Below are 22,465 nucleotides of genomic sequence, written 5' to 3'. Positions count from 1 at the left end.
GAATCTGCATTAACTTCAATATGTTGAACAATATTAATGGGTCATGAGAGTGAATTGGACCCTAAATCAAAGACCATATATAATATTGATTTAGTAATTTGGAACTTGAGAAACCTATGAATTTCTAGAGTATGACGTGTCTATTGACTTGAGGATCCCTTCCTCTCAATTGATCGGTCACTATAGTCACCTTTAAAATAGTCAGTTCACTGACTATTTTATGGCCTGTTTGGGAGTTTAGAGAGGGAAGAGAGTAGAGGAGAGTAGAGGAGAGTAGAGGAGAATGATTACCCTTCACATTGTTTGGATGTTTTTATAATTAGTAAGGAGGAAGGGAGTAATTAGCCATTTCCCTTGTTTTTAACATTGTAATTTTATAAATATAATAAGGGTAAATTAGGTAATTTACTTTATCAATAATTTTATGTGCTCTACTCTCCCTCCAAATCTCTCCAATTTAGGGGAATTAAAAATGAGGGGGTTGGAGGTAGTTGAAATCCCTTCAAACCCCTTCAAACCCCTCTCCCTCCTTCCTTAAAAAACTCTCAAACAAGGTAATTGAATTACTCCCCTTCTCTCTACTCTACTCCCCCTCCTTTTTTAAACATCCAAACAGGCCATTAAGGATATTTCCACAAAATATGACTCCACAGGCTCTATGAATATGCCTCAGTTCTACTTAATGAAGTACGTAGATTCATATGTTAAGAACCTGCTATTTCCATTTCTCATTCTCCTTGTTGTTTATTGGTTTATTGATTTAATCATACCAGTTACCTCTCAATTGATCTAGACTAAACTAAAATTTTCTTCTTGGTAGGAGTACTAGCATACCCATCTTATTGTAAGGATTCGTCATTGTTTAGTCACTATCGTAGTCCTTGTTGCAATTCCATTGTTTTATCTAAAAAGTATATTGACTTTCAAACCTTGTCAATTATTATACTTATTTTTTCAACCTACCAATAATTTTTTAACGAAGGTATTGAGAATTCAAATCACCATTTTCTATTTTACAAACTATTAAATTATTTTGATACAAGATAGAATTCTACTTTAAAATAATCTAAGTGTATATGTGTGTGAAACTCCTTCTCAGAGGCTTAAATTCTGACCTTTACCTTTTATATTTTACAAGTATTTATAAAGTGACCACCTCACTAAAGATGCGTGGTAGTAAAAAAAAAAAAAATATATATTTATTAAATGAGTGTGATTGTGAACTGCTTTAACTCGCAATAGATTATGGAAAAAAAAAATTTTAAAGTTAAAATTGGCTCAACTCCCTATAATAAAAAATAACATCGATTGCATTATAAAATGACAAAAAGTGGCAGTTAAGCGAAGGAGCTAAAACTTGGTAGTAAAAAAGTTAAGGCCGGGGCCCGGGAAGCTGAAAGACAAAAGAGTCCTAATAAAATCCTAATAAAATGCCGCATAAATTTCACACTACAGTAAATGCAAAGTGCGAGAGAGAGAAAGAGAGAGTAATACAAAGGAAAGACACTCGTAAGCAAGCATAAGCATAAGCACAATAGAGTCTCTCTCTCTCTCTCTCTCTCTCTCTCTCTGTCTGACTCTGGAGTTGAGAGACAACCCAATGACTGACAAGAGAATTTAATATACCCCCCCCCCCCAAATCCGTTCAAGGAGAGTGGAAACCACGCCCCCCGAACACGCAAAATAAAAAAGTGGGACCCACCTCGTGGCTATTCCCACTTTTTTCAGTTGTGGTTAAAATGTCATTTAAATATCTGACACTGATACTCTCTCCCGCAACGTTGATTGCTACACACGCACACTATCCAGCGCGTCAACCTACATCTCTCTCTCTCTCTCGGACAACCACAGCGAAACTTACTGATTAATTTAATTTTAAATATAAAAAAGAAGGAGCCTACGATCCTCTACTTTCACCTAACTAGAAACTCCTGCCGCCGGATACTGCCACGTCAGAAATAAAAGGAAAGGAATCCACGTGGCATTCGATAAAGTTATGATGAGGCGTGTTATGTATACGGTGTGGTCACAGGGGATAAAAAGACGACCCCAACAATCGGGTTTTTTAGTTTTACTCATCGCCTCTCGTTGTTTTGCTGCAATAAATATTAAAAAATAAAAAATAAAAAATAAAAAAAGAGCTTAATAAGCAGCAGCAGCTTCTGCTTCTTCTTCTTCTGCTTCTTCTTCTTGTCAACACAACACAGATACAGATAGTGGAAGAGAGGGTTTTAGAGTGAGAAACTGAAAGAAAGTGGTAGTTGTAGAGAGAGAGAGAGAGAATGGAGGATCGAGAGGAGGAAGAAGAGGTGTTAGGGTCGAGCTTGACTATGGAGAAAGTAGCGGCAGCCAAGCAGTTCATAGAAAATCACTACAGAGCTCAGATGAAGAATATTCAAGAGCGCAAAGAGAGGTGAAACTTAATTATATATGAATTATTTTAGCTATTAATGGTTTTGCTATATAGCCTTTTCCTTTTATTGATTAAGAGTTTTAGTTTTACTCACTGTAGGTGTAGGGTGAAAATGTAGGAAAAGTGAATTAGGCATTCGTTTGAACTATAAAAGTCTTGCAGTTCTGATTGCATTTACTACTAGCTGAAGTGAAACTGAGATTGCTAGGCTTTAGATCTTGTTGCTCAAATTTTTGTTTTCAATTTCTTTGTCTGGTGGCTCTGAAAATGTAGGATGAGTAAAGAATCCAATGCTAGGGGCTTTGGATTTTGGAAACAAGGAGATTCCCTCACACAACTGAGACTCAAAGAGGGTGTTTTTTTTTTTTTTTGACTGTTGAGTTTGCTGCAGTGAGTGAGTGAGTGCATCCCTTCTTGTTTTGAATCAAACTCTAAACTGTATGATTATTTGGAATATCAATTTCTAAGAGGGAGCTCTTAAATCTAAACCAGCTGGCTTAATTTTGGACTTTGTTCTTTCTGTTGTCTTTTTGTCTAATACGGTTGATGAGTCTAATTACTATATGTCAACTGGAATAGGCGGAGAACATCATTAATGAAGTCATGGATTTATCTTAAAGCAAAAATTAAAACTTTCCCAAAAAGTGTCTCTCCCAAATCAGAAAGGCCACTCTCAAGAGTGAATCTGAAATTTGCTACTGTCCATTATCTCAGAATCTGCTTCACTTTCCCAAACATTACACTCTCCATAAATTGGGGAAATATTTACTCGTAATGATTGGGCTTAAATAAATGTGTGTGGATACCTTGATTGGCTGAGACAATGGATTAAGAAAATGTGAGCTTATAAAGATTTAAAATTTACCAAAGAAAACAACAACAACAATAATAATAATGCCAATGAGCTGTAGCTCAAATGACACTTCCTTCTCCCACAAGAATGGATGGAGGTTGTGTAACTTACCAATCCAAAAAAGGAATTTAAAGATAAATAAATAAATAAAGACCAGACAGCTAAGGTTCAATTCTCTGGATTGCTGCAATGTATGTGGGTTGTGATTGAAGTTGTGCATTCATAGGAATTGGTCTCAACTGAAATCGGTTGGAGATAACCCAGCAAAGTAAAAAGAATAAAAATTGGGAAACAAAGTTTCAGTTGGATAAGTAATAACCCATATTTTTTTTGTTTCCATTGCAGACGATGGGTGTTAGAGAGGAGATTAGCTACCTCAGATGTGCCTGAGGAGGAACAGATCAACCTGATCAAGGATTTAGAGCGAAAAGAGACGGAATTTATGCGACTTAAAAGGCACAAGATATGTGTTGATGATTTTGAGCTTTTAACCATCATTGGGAGGGGGGCCTTTGGTGAGGTCAGGATCATACATAATATCGTACAATTGATATAATTAACCATTTGGGCAACTGCCATTGTGAAACTATCTTCTTTTTTCCTTATGTAGACTTGTTATGAACAGCTATTTAGCATATACTAATACTTTCTCAATCTACAGGTCCGATTGTGTCAGGAGAAGAAATCTGGCAATATTTATGCCATGAAAAAGTTAAAGAAATCTGAAATGGTTAAGAGAGGACAGGTGAGAACATACAAAATTACATTTGCTACAGAACCTACAGCTGATGCTTAACTTAAGGGATTTCTTTTAGTCATCGCCTTTTTGTTTCCATGTAGGATATTAGTATGTAAGTTCCTGTATATTGGAGACCCACACTATGCACTTTTTAGATATTATTTACAGATTTGTACTAATGGTTGGTACTCTCAATATTATGAGATGCATCTTCATGGGTTTTATTCTCACTATAACATATCATCTCTATTTTGAATTGCTTTGGCTGTTGCTTAGTTCATTTGTGATTTTTCTTTAAAATGAGAGAGTTCGGCCATTTTCAGTAGTTTATGGCGAGTGTAGATTTGAACTAGCATGTGGGAAAGCAGTTCTGTGTATGTTATTTGTTATTTGTCAATTTAAGAAATGTAAGCTATGTATATATTTAATATTTTTGTACCTTATGTCAAATTTGTTAACTATGCACTCTCCTTTTCTTTTGGCCATAGGTGGAGCATGTTAGAGCTGAGAGGAACTTGCTGGCAGAAGTAGCCAGCCATTGCATTGTGAAACTTTATTACTCATTTCAGGATGCTGAGTATTTGTATTTGATTATGGAATATCTGCCTGGCGGGGACATGATGACTCTGCTGATGAGGGCAGACACCTTAACAGAAAATGTGGCTAGATTTTACATTGCTCAGAGTGTCCTGGCCATAGAATCTATTCACAAGCACAATTACATTCACAGGTGAGTATCTTACTGTTGATGATGTCATCGAATCAATGTGTTAGATGCTGCAAGTGTGGTAAGCCTTTTAACATTTCTCATAAGTTTACCATCGCTGTCTTTCCAGAGATATTAAGCCTGACAACCTTCTTCTGGACAAAAACGGTCACATGAAGCTCTCAGATTTTGGCCTTTGTAAGCCTCTTGATTGTACTACTTTACCTGCACTGCATGAAAATAGAACCATGGATGATGAAAATTTGACAGAACCAATGGATGTTGATGGATGTTTTCCTGATGCGGTTAATGGGAGTACTTGGAAGAGCCCCCGTGAACAGCTTCAACACTGGCAGATGAACAGGAGGAAGTTGGTAAGTCATCTTCAGTAGTTCAGTGACATTTTTGTGGTATGTATCTTTAAAGTAAATTTCAGTTTATATATGTACAACAAGCATTAGGGCTAAAACAGTATTAGTTAAAAAGGGTTTGCCTTTTTGGATAATTGTTAGATGAAAACGCTCTGTTGTTTCTTCCTATTTTGACTGGACTGTGATATTTTATGGAGGCAATGGTCCACTGCAAGGTGTTCTAGTTCATGTCTGATTTGCTATTTGAGTGTGTCTCTTTGGATCTAATGGCAAACTTGCAGACATATTTTTCTGATAAGTCACACCAAAGCTATCCGCACCTACCACTCAGCCATCCTGATGTTCTTAAAATTTCGAAGTCAGTGTTTTTAGTTTTGGAAGTGGATTGACAAAATAACATCACTATGGATAACCATTACAATCATTATAACTTTGAAACCGTAACAAACAGTAACATGTCTATATCATGGTCATTTAATTACTAGTTCACTTGGTTTGTACATTACTGTTGTTGCTAAGATTGTAAAACACTTCTTTATTCCCAATTGATGCTTTGTTTTGAAAGGCATTTTCAACTGTGGGAACACCGGACTATATAGCTCCTGAAGTATTGCTGAAGAAGGGATATGGAATGGAATGCGATTGGTTAGTCTATTCTTAATGTTGTCTATCTTATCATTCTTGCACAGTTTCTTTTGTTGTTTATTTATATATTTGTTGGATAAGAGAAGAATTTTCCATTGGTTTTTTTTTAATAAAAAAAATCTAATTTTAGTTTTTAGTCTTTATTTCTGTTGTCTTCAGACTCCATGAGTTATCTGTTTTTCTTGTCCTTGATGTGCAAGTTGTGACCTTGAACTTCAAAATGTCATTAGCATCCTTTTGTTGAGGCTGACATTTTTGGAGAAATCTTAGTTGCCTTTACAATCAGTGATGAATTCTGAGTGTATAGCTAATGTTTAAACATGACACTTACTCCCTCCATCCTAATTTGTTTGTCCTTAATTCCATTTTGTAATGTCCCAAAATATTGTCTTGTTTCTAAAATTAAAAACCATTAATTTACTAATGTTCCTATCATGCCTCTACTTTATTTTTAAAAACATTTTTGATAAATTTATTTAAGAGTTGTTTTGAAAATTTATACATTTTATACGACAGATAAGACAATAGATGATATTCTCTTAAAAAATTGGATTTTTGAAATAGGACAAACAAATTGGGACGGAAGGAGTATTAAATAAGACAGTTTCTGCTTCAATTGCTACTTCTTATATGCAATAATAAAATAAAAGTGCTTCTACTTCTATTATCTTATTTGAGCTATTGTATTGTTATGGTTGGACTATTAAGAAGCAACATGTTCATAAAATGGGTATAACTGAAATGATAATGTTAAAATGGATAAGTGGAAATACAAGAAAAAGATAGGATTCAAAATAAGGATTTGCTTAAGGATAGAGATGGTCCCTATTGATGAAAAGATGAGGGAATGATAAAAGGTGGATGAAGACCTAAAACAACATTAGTAAAAGTAATAAAAAATGACATAGCAATTAAGGAAGTAACAAAAAGTATGGAGGAAAAGAATCATATGGCCGATCCTGACTAGTCTAGTGAGGATCCATAACTGACTGCAAATTTTGAGACAAAGGCTTGTTGTTATTGCTGTACTTCTATATCTACTTCTTATGTATGATTTTATTTACTAGGCATACAATTCCTTAGGTTGCTGATTCTTATACAATTTTATGTATCTGTTGAAGAGAAGGGGGAGGGGTGGGGGGGGGGGGGGGTAAAGCCACATTGTTACCCATATATAGTCCTTTTAATTTTAACAAAATGATGGCATCTTGAAATCTTTGTGTTTGCATTTGTAATATGTTATGGCAAAACACTATTATGGTTGCTGATATCTTAATTTTTCCCCTACAAGATGGGTCAGTAATTTTGTGACATCTTGCTAGTTTTTCCTTTAGGAAACTACAATTTACCTTCTATTTTCTTGAAGACCAAATCAAAACATTGATTGTCATAGAAAATCATGGGATTGGTTAATAAATCAATGGATTGATTGCTCAAGAACGTTGTGTAGTATTCATTATAAATATGGATTCCATTGTAATATATAGTCAAGAAAAGTAAATGAGAAAAATGTAGCCTTTGGCTCTGGTCCATGAATGTAGACCGCGTGGTCAAACCATGCAAGATCCTCATGCCTTCTCTTATCTCCCTCAAATTATCACAAACTTCTACATTTCAAAGTTCTTATCAAGCCATGGATTAAGTATTATCTTTAATGTTGTAAAAAAAAAAAAAACACAAAAAATAAAATAAAAATAACAATAAGCCCCACAACAAAAGATTTAAAGTGGTTTGACAAACTCTATGCCTACATCCACAGGTAATGCCAACAATAATAGGAATTATGACTACATTAAAACTCTCACAAACCTCACAATTATAAATTAATCTGAATCCCCAATAAAACCCACGAGCGTCCTCACAATAGCACACTAGACATAGCTTAGTCTTTAACTCTCTCACTAGACAACACTTTGTCTTCTAGCTCTCACTGTCTCACACACATACTCAACAAAGATATACCACCACTATTTATAGAGACTATCACACCCCTGCAATTTTTTCTTATGAATGTGGGACTAATACTTCTAATGGAATTAGTGTTCTCATCATTGGGATTCCTAAACCACAAGGAACCCCAAACTTATCCTCTCATGGACCGGACTTAACATATACTCTGCAAGTATTATGTTACCCTTTTTTTAATTGAATGAGCAGAATGTTATTGAAACAAACAAACAGGGGAATTATTTTACGTTTTTTTTTCCCCTTTTTTGAGATACTGCATGTATTTATTTATTTGGACTTGAAACAGGTGGTCATTGGGAGCAATAATGTATGAAATGCTTGTTGGTTACCCTCCCTTTTATTCAGATGATCCAATAACCACTTGCAGAAAGGTAACATGCTCAAAACTCTTTGCATTGAAGTTTAATTTCTGTAGGCAAGAAACTTCTTCATGTCATTAGTTTGAACTAATTTATGACACTTTAACCTTTACTATATTTAGTCATGGCATCGGTTGGAATAAAAGGAGATCTTTTCATAAGTCTTCATTGAGTTAATGCCAAATGAAATTTCTTTTGAGTTACAGACTATCACTATAAAGTTCCTTCTTGTAGGATAGGCACAGTTTTGAAATGTCTTTGGATATAACGTATTGCACAAAATATATTGTTATGTTATTCATGTCTATCTCAAGAGAATATAGTTAACTTTCATAGATCAAATTTTGGCTCAGCTGCCTTAGTAGTTAGCTCAGCTCACCTGCCATAAGGAAAAATGTGACGCCATCTTTATTTAGCCTCTTCTTTTGACATCTTTACCATTTCCCTGCTATTCTTCTTCTACTGCTGGTGCCTGTTTTCCGAACTATCTCCTCATGTTTGACTTTAATATGTAAGGTCTTTCAATCATGTATATTTAAATGGATGGGCATATAATTCTTCACTGATAGAATATTGTCAATTGCTGCCAGATTGTTCACTGGAGAAATCACTTAAGATTCCCAGAAGATGCAAAGTTGACACCAGATGCCAAGGATCTTATTTGCAGGTTGCTGTGTGATGTTGAGCAAAGGCTAGGCACTGGAGGGGCACGCCAAATTAAAGTAAGGTTTTTTTTGTCCACCAAAATGTTACGGAGTCTATTAGCTTTCTTGTCTGCCTTCTAAAAACTGTTTTATCAGGCTCATCCTTGGTTCAAGGATGTCGTGTGGGATAAACTCTATGAAATGGAGGCAGCATTTAAGCCAGAAGTCAACGGGGAGCTAGATACACAGAACTTTATGAAGTTTGATGAAGTATAAGTCATCTACCACAACTATTATTACTGCTACTAATTTTTCACCATACTATTATTGTTGCTTCTGCTGTCATTCCTTTGCTACCACTAATACCGCTTAATCTATTTCCACCACCAAAAGCATCAGATTATCTTGAGTTACTGGCTGTCACTCTCTCTTGCTATGATTTAAGAGTTGTTGTTGATAAAAATTTTTTCTCAAAAAACTGAAGCTAGTTGGAGAAGGTGAAGTTAATCACTTAATCGTTAGTCTAACACTCCTTCTCACGTGTGGGTTAGACTCTCCCTCAATAAATGAGGTCCAGCATGTAAAATTTTTATCTATTTTAAATGGGAGGTAGAGTGGAGACAATATGTGAACTTAGAACTACCTACTCTAATATTATGATAAACTACCACTAATCCCAAAAGCTTAATCTGATAGGAAATGATGAATTTAATCACTTAACTATTATTTGTTAACATTTAAGGGAAACTCTAATTAATATAAATGGTTGATAAATTAGTTGATATTATGGTGTTGCGGTCACTGCAACAAGCAGCAGCATTCATAAATGGGTGAAAGCTCAAATTTGCATCAATTGCAAAATCATGGCCAAGCTTACACTTTTCTTGAAATTATCATGCTATTTTCATACAATGAACTAGGATGATATTCATAGGTTAGTTACTCTTTGTGTGCATTATGGAGTCTCCACTCCATGTTGAAATCTCCTTCAAATAGGATGGACATTGAAAGTATTCAATGAGATTGGAGCTTCTATTATTTCTTTCATAGTGGAATGAATGGAAAGGTTTTTCTTTCGTACTCTCATGATTTTTCTTGATTATTGTCTATACTTTTGGGATCTCTCACCATTTTCTTACCCATGGAACTTCTAATTTGGCACAAATTTAGGTTATATATCTTATATCTTACTATTTTCCTATCTTCAAAATATTGATGGGTTTCACATAAAATAGAGTAAGAGAATGCTCGTGGACGTTACAGGTTAACTCTCTGGAAATGCATTTTAGTAATTCTGCAAATTGAAGGTCCACTAAACATTGACATGTTTAGGTTTTCCTTATTTCATTGTATGTTGTATCTAGATGCTTTCTTCATTACTCATATGTCTATTATGACCCTTTATAGATTTCCTTGTCTAATGAATTGGATACTTTGAATTTGCTTTTAGTTGGATCCTCCAGCCCAAGCAAGAACTGGCTCAGGCCCCTCGCGGAAGGTTTGTTGCAATTATGCTGTGTGGTGCTTTGATTATTTGCCTGCTTGCTTTCACCTTTCTTAAGAATTCATGAAATGACACTCACCTCCAGACTACGGACTAAATTACATCCCCCTTTCTTTCTTGCAAGATGAATGTGCATTGATCATAAATGATTTGGTAAAGCTAAAAGATTCTGAAAGCACTAGGAAAAAGGGTCGGTAACAAATAAAAAAAAAAAAAAAAAAAAAATTGAAGTATTCTAACGCCCCTGCAAAAAAAAAGGATGACTAAGAAATAAGAAACTGAAAACCCAATGCATTTGAAAAGCAAAGATGAGCTGAAGGATCATATATGATTTAGTACTGCTATAATTACTTTCTAATACTAACAATATATGCAAGCTGAACCACCACAAGGTTGTTTCCTCTTCATTGAGGTGAAGCTCTCTGATAAGCTCTGATAATCCCACTCACATTTTCTGATCAAACCATGGATGCTTCAGAAAACTGCTGCTTAAGTTTCTGCTGTGCATGATTATCTTTCACACTCAAACTTAGTACGGTAACTTATATTCTATTCTTTGCCCGTTTGGCATCTCACAACCCATCTTCAAAATGCTAAAAATATAAGTGGTACCAAACAGGCCAATCCAAAATCCCCAATCTCCAATGCTTAGGTTTTTCACTTACTCATAGCTCCCATCCCCACCAACGGCAGCCAACAACAAAGAATCAAATCCTTGATCTAGGGCTTACCCAAAATCACAACTAGCGCACACTGTCAACCACTTTAAGATGATGAGTGAGAGCCATAGAACTGTCTTAGTGAAATGGGTTTGGCTGCAAAGAGAGAAACCAGTGGTGAGGAAGAAGAGGCAGAGAAAGAAGAGAAAAAAGGGGCATTCTTGGGTTTTCATGTTTCATTAAAGGGAAATATGGGGTTTCTGTGTTTATTCCAGGGGTAATCTTAGGAATTTTATAGTTTGTGGGCCTTTTTGGTTGAAAATTGTTACTCATGGGTAAATGGTCATTCTACCCATGTAGAAAGGGTAAAGTAAGAGAAATTCTTAGGTCCTCGTAGTAGACAAGTGATATGGTTCAATATTTCACTAAAAGACTCCCACCTGTTTAAAATTGTTGAGTCAAAATTTTTTTTTATATAGAAATTGATTATTTACTCAGCAATTTTAAACAAGTGGGAGTCTTTTAGTGGAATGGTGGACAAGTGACGTGGTCCACCATGAGGTCCACTATGAGGACTGTATAATTTCTCGTAAAGTAGAAAGATTACTTTTAACCAAGGGGCAGATAATCCAAAAAATGCAAATGCTCATTTCACATAGTTAGGTCAAACCTCAAGTTTATGGTTGATTATCATTTTGATTAAGGTTTGGGAAGAAGTGTCATTTTGTGAAACATCAAAGAGGGTTGTTGTAATTTTACCAAAATTTTAATTGATGCCATCTAATATGACTAAAAATGTTATTCAACATCTCAGGCATTCCTGTCTTTTGGCTATAGGGTGCATTGTAATTAAAAGAACTTGCCAGTTTCTCCAGACACCATTCTGTTGATTATATGAATTTTAAGCCTGTTTTATTCTTAGAATTAGTATGAAGTTTGATGGTTTTACTCCTTATGTCATGCAGATGCTATTAGCCCCAAAAGATCTAAGCTTCGTTGGCTATACATACAAGAATTTTGATGCTGTGAAAGGACTTAACCAAACTTTTGGTATGCATTTTTACTTTTGATTTCAATAGTTTGCTTTCTCTGAATAATTGCAGCATTTACTTTTCTTGTATTAGTCAACATGCTTGAATTCCTCTCTTAGTGGGCATCTGCAAGTGTAGTTGTTTATGCATCCTCCTTTAGTTTTCTTTCTTTCTACTTATTTATGTATTTAGAATGTTCTGAATTCCATTTCAGACCTTTTATGGTTTGTCCATTGTAAAAAAATACTTCAGTATCGGTCTATTTCAGCCTAACATTTCGGGGGTTACCACCAAAGTTATGTATATTAACTAATTTATATACCATAGGTTTGCATCCCATGATATTATACCATATCAAATTATTAATTCAAAATCAAATAATGTACATTTTTAATATCATCATTACATAATATAAGTATACAACATGTCATATATAAGTAAAGAAAAAATATATATTAATGAAGAAAAAAAAAATGTCATATGTGGGTAAAGTAAACAAGAAAAACACATTGTCAAAGGAAAATAATAATAAAATGTCACATGTGAGTGAAGTAATAAAAAAAATTAGCTTAGGAAAAAAATACTGATTCATTTATATACTAATCAAAATCACCATAATCACCATACCGGGTGGAATTTAGTGGGATGGACTGAAATAGGTGGAATGGAGCTGAAAGGGCCGAAATTTAGAACGAGATGGAATAAAGGAGTGATTTGTACTGGTTAACTAATTGGAATGGAAAATTCCGGCTGTTTTGGGCGGAACCGAACGGAATTCAAAACTATAATTCACCATGGGAAGAAAATGAAGTACATATTTCGTGTTATACCAGTGCTGGCATTATGGTCAATTTTATTGTCCATGTTAATGTTGATTTTGAACGTGAATGACCTGTCCAAACCCTGATTCTTTCAGTGCTGAACAAGATGTCAGTATAAAGGTTCAGGTTTGGGAGGACAGATTATTGAAAGTAGAGTGTACAGATGCTTTTCAGACAGGAATAGTTTATCCAACAGTTCTTCCCTCAATGGGTTGGTTAAGTTGGGCTGTTAAGTGGGTCCAATGAATTGCTGGTCCTCCTTTTTTTCTGTGTGGGGAACAAAATCTAATGAATTGTGTCTCACAAAAGAATGATAGGACGAGATTCATTAGTATGAGAATTGGGGCTACAATCTTTTGTTGGGCATTAGGGTTTAGTAGCACTTATATTTTTTAGTAGGGCACATCAATGAGTGCAACTATGACATGGAACCAACCCAACAGTGGTTGAACCCAATCATGGCCAAAATAATGCCTTTGGGAGGGTTCCTAGGTAGTGCACTTGCATGGGTGAAATCCACTTAAGGTAGAATGGAGGTTTCATGCTTTCCCATAAAATGCTTGTGTTCAAGTGGAGTTTTTCTGGAAAACAAGGCAACTATTCTCATGATCTTATTGGGTGAATCCAGGGTAAACAGTGTGACAATTAGTGGAATCTGACCAAAAAAACCCTTTTGCAAGTACTTCTGGTTCAGTGTTCAAACATCCACTCTGTGCCCCAATTTTCATGTTAATACAAGGAGTGGAATTTATAGTTTGAAATATAGTTAATGTCATACTCATATCATAGGATGAGATGTTGAAATAATTATTAAGCATATTTGGAATACAGAGCACCTATTTATTTAATGCCATAGATATCATGCAATGATATGTGTCTGTGCTATCTCCAAATGTCCTTGTGGTTATTTTGAATTTCTGGTAACGGTAAACTTTTGGGATACTTTTTGAAATGTTCCAATTTTTGTGCTTCTCCCTATTAGGGAAGAAATATGATTTTTTGAACTCTTTTAACCTTTACAGATCTCAAAAGAAGTATGTCACCAAAACGGCCATCTATCGATTCTATATTTAGTAAGGAATCTTCTTTTATCATCTTCTTCTTCAAGTAAAGGATATATTCATAACAACCAGCAAGTTTTGTGTAATTTAAATGAATGGAAAATTGATAGCCAGTATTTGCAGGTAATTCTAGGACAGATTATACTACTAAACAGACAGCCGAGGACACAGAGGTGCAGATGCTTGCATCATCAGGTGATCCCATGTTACCATAAAATAAAATCATGGGGTGACAAAGTGGCAAGTTTGCTTGCCACCTGGATGTTTGCATATGTTGTGGCTTGGCTGCCATGGCAATTTTTACATATAACCACCATTTAAGTGTACAGCAGTATTTGAAGAACTTCTTAAAGAGCCCAGTGGAGGGAAAATGAGGCTTTAATTAGCTGAAAGAATTTGTGTATTAGAATTAAGAATTTAGAGCAGAGAGTTCTGGAACTTGTATCCTGGCTGCCCAGGTTGGCAGAGTTATACTTGCCTTCTCTAGTGGCAGTTTCTGGTCAAATTTTAATTAATGCCAAGTTACCAGGAGACTCAATAGACGTGTTAAATTAAGAAATTATTCACTGCAACTGTTTGTAAGCCTTGATGGGCACAAGTGACAAACTAGCTATTTAAATATATTGCCGCAAGGTATAAGACTCGTGAGGTGTTAGAATGTGTCATTTAATTACTTTCTGAATTTTGATTATTCTAGCTATGGAATGTCTTTTTAAAGTTTACAGTACATATAGAGGATTTTGAGTCTTGAATCTTTATATCGCCACGCTCTCTCTCTCTCTCTCTCTCTCCTAATCTTCTGCTCTGGCATCCATGGTTTGTACATGAAGTTAATATGCAATGCAAAAAATGAGAAGGTATTTCATGTATTAGATATATTTATCTTTTCTGATTTCTCTCATAGCTTGTGAGTTTTATGGGATGGTTATAGGATTAACACATTGTGAGAGGAATGATGTATATATCGAATGCATTCAATATTAATTATTAAAGGGATAATTATTAAGGGAAGAGAGATTGTAGTTGTGGTCTTTGGTTTTGTAGGAAGAAATGCTAACAAAGTCACCCGTGGGCTATCTACTAGCTACTCCAAGAATGAGCATGCGAGTCACGAGGATCTTACTGTAATGCTTGGATTTAAAATTTATATCCTCTTTTGGCTGGAATCGAGAATACATCTTTAACGAGGATGTCTTTTATTTTTTTTGAGAAGATTGAACGAGGATGCCTAGTTGTAACATTTTCTTGGTATCATTTCCTTGTAGTCAGCATATATATATAAAAGAAATTCAGTAAAAAAGAAAAGAAAAGAAATTCAGTAAAAAAAAAAACTACATTTTCTTGTTTGTTTCTTTTTTCCTCTCTGCAAAACAATAAAACAATTTTCCCCTTGCAAGGTTGGAACTCCAAGGTCCAAACTCTAGAAAAGAGAAATACCATAAGTCACGAGACTAGTACTATCCATATAATAAATTGATGATAATACAAAGCAATAAAAAAAATCTGTTTTAATGAATAACCCAAATTCATCTTAGATACACATGCATGCATTATCTTTTTTTTCCTCTTAATTAAGGAAGGATGGTAATGAAGGAGGCATAATAAGTCCATACAGCAAGCCAATGGTTGCAAAAGTCTACATTTTTCTTCTTTGCACGTGCAAATGTAGTCATGCATCTTCATAGAGGAATTGAATTCATTATGTTGACATTTACAGACAAATTAAAACAAAATAATTAAAGAAGTTGGACAATTTTGCCACATACAAGAAGCACGTGATCAATTAAATTCATTAAAGTGTGTTATATCAACCTAGCAAATCTAGAGTCTTATTGGTGGCCCAATTTAAATTTGCAATAAATAAATAAAATTCACATGTATATGATATATTCCACTTTAATTTTTTTTTCATCTACACATCTATTTTATTTAAACTAAAATTAGTTAAATTTCCTTACATACAACACTTAAGGTTTTTCAATTAAATTAAACTATGTGATAAATTGGATTTTATTTTATTTTTAATTTTTTTATAATGTGATATAACATGTTTATATGTAAATAATTTGAATCCTTACGTAGACACAACTATATTTTGTTTGTTTCAAATTCATAACATGTTTGTATATTAATTTGTGGTTGGCGATTATCACATCCATATTGATAACCATTGATTATTGCGAAAAAAAAAAAGATTTAAGTGTATCATTCACAAGCTAAATATTGTAGATTTGGGTGTGGAAAAGATTAACGTCTCTAAAATTTTCCATTTGGAAAACAACAATCCTTCTAATAATTCAAAGTTGTGAAATTCAATAGTTACTTCATCTATGATGTATTGAAACAAAACCCAAAAGCAATGCAATGCAATGCAGAGTGTGCACTGTTGTGTACGTAAGAAAAGTAATTTTTGGATGGAGTTATTAGGATTAGAAAAATGAAAAGGAAGGGGAAAGGAGCATGAGATGAGATGAGATGGGTGGAGATGCTTTAATATGCTCTTCTAGATTTGACATCTGTCCTTCTCATAACACATCACACCACCACTCTCTCTCTCTCATACCTTTTTTCTATTTTTATTGATTTTCTTTTTAAGTAATACTGGTGTTTATTTATTTATCTATCTATCCATCTCTCTTTACTCCCTTTCTTTGTTGCTCTTCTTCCAAGTTTCATGTTTGAGTTTGAACTTTGAAGTTGAAGTTCAACTTCAACTTCAACACCCACATCAATACAAATTTATTATTAAAAAGAAAGACTTCATTTTGAGATGTTTATTTTTTAATGGTAAGCAAACCTTTTCCAAAGTATCTTTTTTGTTGCTTCATTCTTTTATTCTTTCAATGGCTTTCATATGTCAAAAAGTCTTATGTAAGAGAGAAATAAAGAAACTAAAAGAAAGAAACTAAGAAAGAGATAGAAGAGAAGACTCCACTGTTGACAAATTAGGTAGTCACTCTGACTTTCTTCTTCTTCTTCTTCTTTCACCTTCTTTGTCATGATTGATTAATTAGTCCATAGAGAGAGAGAGAGAGAGAGAGCTGGGTCTATTACTAGAGGCTGAGATGGGTTGCCTCAGATCCAGGGAAGTCTAAGTAATAAGTGAAAAAAGGTGCCATCTTTTCTAGGGTTTTCCTGTGATTCCTGGGACTTTGTGTTTCTTTGTTTTCTTTTTCATGACACCCTTTTATCTCTATCTTTCTTGTGTTAGGGGGATAAGGGGTTGGTTTCAAATTTAATTTAATGTAATTTCGTTATCACAGTGTTTATTTTATTTATTTTTTATTTGGCTTTGTATGTGTGTGTGTCCAATTAAAGTTGTTTTCTTTTGTTTCTGGATGTTTCTCTCTCATTGTAGTTGATGATGGAAGTAGATAAAGAAGAGTCCAGAGATGAAGTTGATAAGGCCCCAACTGAAACAGGTCTATGCTATCCATTTTAGGTTTAGGCTTCTATTTCTATATATGGAAGTTGGGGATCCCATGTTGGTTATGTGTTGACCAGATCTGACTTTTACTACCCATTTCCCTATCACAACCTTTTTAGCTCAACCCTCAAAGCAAAGCAAGGTAAAGTTAGCATCATAAGTCATAACCTGAATTTTAGGCAATGGGGGGAATTAATGGTGTGCTGAGACCCACCATTCACATTCCAATATCATTCTTATTAATCAGAAGAAAAGAAGGTAATGGATTAGTAGTTGAAAAATGACAGGCTGTGAAGGTTTGGGGGGTGACTTTTTGTACTACTGCTGCTGCCTAGATAAGGGTTTTGATTTTGATGGAGGAGATGTCTCCGGCGGTCACGGTGCCATTAAGAGTAGGTAACTCAGTCTCAGTGTGTGATAACCCGACCATAGCTACCCACATAGATATCAGTAGTACACTTAAGCTAATGGCAGACACGGCTGGTCTATTATCTGATTCTGTTGCTGCTGGTGATGTGGTGGACTGTACTTGTGGTGATTTGGTGAATGAAGTTAAGGTGTTGGATAACGTATCTCAAAATGAAACCAATTGGGCTGCTGCTGCTGCTGATGATGATAACAGTGAGATAGCCCGTGGAAGTGAGGAAGATGATTCCTTATCATTGGAGTTGGAGGGTGATCAGATTCTTGATAGCTCTTGTTCTCTTTCAGTGGCGAGTGAGACCAGTAGTTTATGTGGAGAGGGAGAGGATATCTTTGCTCTTGATATAAGAATACCGACTTCCATAGACATTGAGAAGAACATATGTGGTGATGTTGATGTTGATGTTGTTGCTAAGGCCCCCAATTCAGAAGAACAAAATGATGAGACTAAGACAGAGATTGTGAGTGATCCTGTTGCTGTGCCTGTGAGCCCTGATGAAGGAGCTGGTGATGGTTCTGACCCAAAGCCATCTGCAATCGTTAATCAGTTACCTCTGCGTCTGGAAAGAGGGGCCAGTGGAACATCATCCGGCCGCAGTGTTTTTGAGGTAGAGTTTGTGCCTCTTTGGGGATTTACATCTATGTGTGGAAGAAGACCTGAGATGGAAGATGCTTTTGCTACTGTGCCTCATTTTCTGAAGATTCCTATCCAAATGCTAATTGGTGACCGTGTACTTGATGGCATGACTAGATGTTTACCTGACCAGACTGTTCATTTCTTTGGAGTCTATGATGGCCATGGAGGCTCTCAGGTACCATTTATTTTGTTTCCCTCCTTTACATAAGCTCTCTCTTTTTCTTTTCCTTACTGTCAAATGATGCATAACGATCTTCGTGACAAGTAATTTACTCCCATGAGGTACTTATTTGTTCAGGTTGCAAACTATTGTTGTGATCGTATCCATATGGCTTTGGCTGAGGAGATAGAATTTGTTAAGAAAGGCCTAACTGATGGAAGTATCAAGGACAATTGCCAAGAGCAGTGGAAAAAAGCATTCACCAATTGTTTTCTTAAGGTTGATGATGAAGTTGGAGGAAAAACTGGTCTTGAGCCTGTCGCCCCAGAAACTGTTGGTTCTACAGCCGTGGTTGCCATTATTTGTTCCTCACATATCATTGTTGCAAACTGTGGAGATTCAAGAGCAGTTCTGTGTCGTGGAAAAGAACCTATGGCATTGTCAGTTGATCATAAAGTAATAGACCTCTAATAGTAGTTTTGCATCTTTCTATAGTAACAATTGATTTTAGGAAACTGCTAATCATTAAATAAATTTTTTTGTTGATATTGTTTCAGCCAAATCGAGAAGATGAATATGCTAGAATTGAGGCAGCCGGAGGCAAGGTCATACAGTGGAATGGTCATCGTGTTTTTGGAGTTCTTGCAATGTCAAGGTCTATTGGTGTGTGCTTCTTCATCATGACTTTATCCAATCTCATTGCATGTTTTGATCTTTGGGTTTCCCTGAGGTTGCCCCCGCACCAGGGGTTTCTTTTGTCAATAGCTTTGTTATAGGCTGGTTGCCCCATCGTGATGTTAATCACTAGTTACATTTTAAATAATTTGTATGGTCATATGAGATATACCAATTCTGTTCCACATGTATATTTGGATGCCAACCTGGAGTTATGTTTATGAATGTATTGCATTTTGTATGTGCCAATTTGTGGCTCACGTAGTTTACAGCATTAAAATTAAGTGCAGTTGTATTTCTGCATAGTGCAATTTACATTGATCTGACCACTTTCTGCATGTCTGATGTATTTCTGCGTAGTGCTTAGTTTCTGCATAATTATTTGTTTCTGCAGATAATTGTTCTGTTTTTCTGCATAGTTGCTGTTTGTGCAGAATAGGTCCGGCATTGCTGTTTCTGCAGCAGGTTGTCCTGTTTTTGTTTAAAGGGTTTGGATGTAATGTTTTGTTTCTGCAGAATTTTTTGTTGTTGTTGTTGTTGTTTTTTTTTTTTCTGCATAATTGTTATGCTGTTAGGAGAGGATCAGGTTTCCCTGTTTTGCTTAGGTTGTGGTCTGTCTTGTCTATGCAGAAGTTGTTGTTTTTTAATTATAAGTGTTGCTGTTAGCAGAGGGTCAGAGGTCTGGTTTTCCCCTGTTATGTTTGTACAGGGTTCTTATGTACTGTTTTTACATGTTTCACTAAATAAAATTTCTATCTTTTATCTCAAAAAAAAAAAAAAAAAAAAATTGCAGTTGTGTGCTGAGGTGTTATGACCTCTGGAGATTCTTCCTCTAAATTTTTTGGGCTAACCTTGAGATGTAAGCTTCACTATGCTGCTGATTCAGGATACTGATTGGATTAGTCTGATTTCATCCTCAATTAATTTGTAAAGAGGGAAATGAAGGGAAACTGAAATTAGCAGATCATATTTAAGCAGTTTTTATAACTGGTTCACTTTAATTATTTCACCATGTTATGAAAGCAAACTTTTGAGTTGTCAATGAGAGTTTCTGATTCTTGTGCTCGTGGAGGTGCCTTAGAAAGTTTGGAATACCTGTTTTATCCTGATTAACTCTATTTTGGGTTGCATTTGGTATGTATGGACAGTTTTCTAACTTCTAAGTCTGCTAGGCTTTCATGTAAGAAGAGTAGAACATTGCGGACAGACACTATTCTTTTAAACTTTTAAAAGCCTACCATCGTTCCTCAAGTATATATTTTTAATTTGTACAAACCACGTCTTCTGTGTTAATATCCTTAAATTTTGGAAATCACGTAGAAACTAGAAACTAAATTAGCGGATGTCTTTTTCTGTGGTATTTGAAATAATTTTATTCTGGTTCTGTCAATATTATGTAATTAATTTATATTCCAAATGAGGGCAGGGGTCTCAGGTTCAACTCCTAAAGTTGACCTGTGAACACACACAATGGAATGTTGATATTTGTAAAGGACATTGATGCCTTTCTGAAATCAAACCTCATAATAATTTACTTCTTTATTTGTTTATTGTAACGGTCTTATGCAGATCATTTCAAACTAGCTTCTTCTTCCTTAGAGTTTGTAACTCTTATCATTTTCACTTTACTGTTGGAGCCTAACTTCATCCAAAAAAAATGATAGATTATGTCAATACGCAGTATAACACATTATGATTTTTCCTCGTGTGATTTTCATGCTACTTAGACTCCAGAGATGATAATTTATTCTTTTTAGTTAAGTACTTTAGCAATTACATATCAAAAAGAACTTCAGCAATTAAAATACAAGTAGTTTGTCTGACTTGGTTGTGGGTTGCAGGCGATAGATATTTGAAACCATGGATAATTCCAGAACCAGAGGTGATGTTTATTCCACGGTCAAAAGAAGATGAATGCCTTATTTTAGCTAGTGATGGTTTATGGGATGTTATGACAAATGAAGAGGTATGTGACTTGGCTCGGAAAAGAATACTTTTGTGGCACAAAAAGAATGGTGTTACTCTTCCCACTGAAAGAGGTGAGGGAATTGATCCTGCAGCTCAAGCAGCAGCAGAACTCCTCTCAAACCGTGCTATTCAAAAAGGAAGTAAGGACAACATAACTGTGATTGTGGTGGATTTGAAAGCTCAAAGGAAGTTCAAAAGTAAAACATGATGGTTCGTTCACCCTCCTATTAGCTGTTTGATTCATGATTGTACGTTGGAGTATAAAATATGATCCAATATAGTTTTGCTTTTTCACCTGGGCTTTATGGCTTATTGAGAATAGCAGTCTGTATTTACTATAGAATATCCATGATTCTAGAACTCCTCACTGTTTCAAGAGTCTTGTTGTACACTGTGCTGAGTTCTGGGTGTGTAAATCGTATCAGCTTATTGTAGGACAACAGATGGTGACAGTTCCATGTTTTTAGCATTGTGGCTAAATTGTATTCATTATGCCTCCGAGTTAAATGGCTCTGTGAGGTATTTACCTCGTATTATTTCAACTGTGTGGTACTTAATGAATTTTTTTCAAGTCTCAGACATTGTACCAGTTGCTTTTGCTAGAACTCTCTGCTCATTTTGTGAGATAGCAATGGATATGGTGCGGTATAAGTGGCAGCTCTGCTGATAATGGCAATGGAACAGTGGCATCAAGTGATAAAGGTGAATTTGCAGCAGTCTATGGTTATAACGATTCTGACAACATTTGTTCATAACAATGAAGTGGCATGTTGTGATTGGTGTTAATAAAAGTGATGTTAGTGTAGGCCACATGTAATTTGTCAGGTCAGTCATTGTGAATTGTGAAAAAGATAGTAAAAATTGTTGTTTCTAGTATTAGTGGTTCAGATAGCGATGGGCAGTATTTGAAGATGATTGAGTGGGATCATTGATTGCATTTACCTATAGTAAAAGTGACTAAATGGAGGTGTTAGATAAAGGTTAGGAAACGTGTGTTGTGTTTTCTGCATGCCATTAGTAGCAATGTGTAACTGATTGGAGTGTGTAATGTTCATTTCAGATGTCCACTTTTAACTTTGATGGATTTGTCATATATTTGTTTTAAGCTCGTACAATTAGAAGCCAACAAATCCTCAAATTTTTTGCGTCTCTTAACAACAATATGAGTAGGATTCTTGGAAAGCCACTTATTAAAATGTGAATTGGCGTGAGCCACCCATCCGAAAAGACATCTTAGTTGTGTCAACTCAATGAGACTTGAATGGAATCCATTTTTGGTCAACAAGGCTCATGATCATTGAAATGGTCTCTATGTAACTCAAGAAATCCAATCAAATAGAATTTGATTGATCAGCAATCTATGGGGTCAAGGATTGAGGGAAAACAGCTGTTGGAAAGCAA

General features: G+C 35.2%; 2 protein-coding genes across 5 annotated transcripts; both read left to right on the top strand.

Moving 5' to 3' along the window:
- Positions 1-2,087: 2,087 nt before the first annotated feature.
- LOC142621579 (uncharacterized) lies at positions 2,088-14,417 on the top strand. The gene is made up of 13 exons (XM_075794871.1): positions 2,088-2,413; positions 3,612-3,786; positions 3,928-4,011; positions 4,494-4,735; positions 4,842-5,085; positions 5,648-5,727; positions 7,982-8,066; positions 8,645-8,776; positions 8,855-8,968; positions 10,149-10,196; positions 11,827-11,911; positions 13,736-13,786; positions 13,898-14,417. The coding sequence occupies exons 1-13, from the start codon at positions 2,283-2,285 to the stop codon at positions 13,987-13,989; spliced, it is 1,563 nt and encodes a 520-aa protein (XP_075650986.1). The 5' UTR covers positions 2,088-2,282; the 3' UTR covers positions 13,990-14,417.
- A 1,878-nt stretch (positions 14,418-16,295) lies between these two features.
- Positions 16,296-22,157, top strand: LOC142612763 (protein phosphatase 2C 50-like). 4 transcript variants are annotated; one of them, XM_075784939.1, is made up of 6 exons: positions 16,296-16,561; positions 17,133-18,436; positions 18,560-18,877; positions 18,979-19,084; positions 20,938-21,274; positions 21,655-22,157. In XM_075784939.1, exons 2-5 carry the CDS (start codon positions 17,555-17,557, stop codon positions 21,270-21,272), a joined length of 1,641 nt encoding a protein of 546 aa, XP_075641054.1. In that variant the 5' UTR covers positions 16,296-16,561; positions 17,133-17,554; the 3' UTR covers positions 21,273-21,274; positions 21,655-22,157. The 4 variants fall into 4 exon arrangements, with proteins under 4 accessions (XP_075641054.1, XP_075641048.1, XP_075641033.1 ...); XM_075784933.1 differs by having other exon boundaries at positions 21,643-22,157; XM_075784918.1 differs by lacking the exons at positions 16,296-16,561; positions 21,655-22,157 and adding an exon at positions 16,578-16,723 and having other exon boundaries at positions 20,938-21,600.
- The last annotated feature ends 308 nt before the right edge of the window (positions 22,158-22,465 follow it).

The sequence above is a fragment of the Castanea sativa genome, chromosome 1, assembly GCF_040712315.1.
Source record: "Castanea sativa cultivar Marrone di Chiusa Pesio chromosome 1, ASM4071231v1".
NCBI classification, from domain to species: domain Eukaryota; kingdom Viridiplantae; phylum Streptophyta; class Magnoliopsida; order Fagales; family Fagaceae; genus Castanea; species Castanea sativa.
This window is presented reverse-complemented; position numbering and strand designations above follow the sequence as displayed.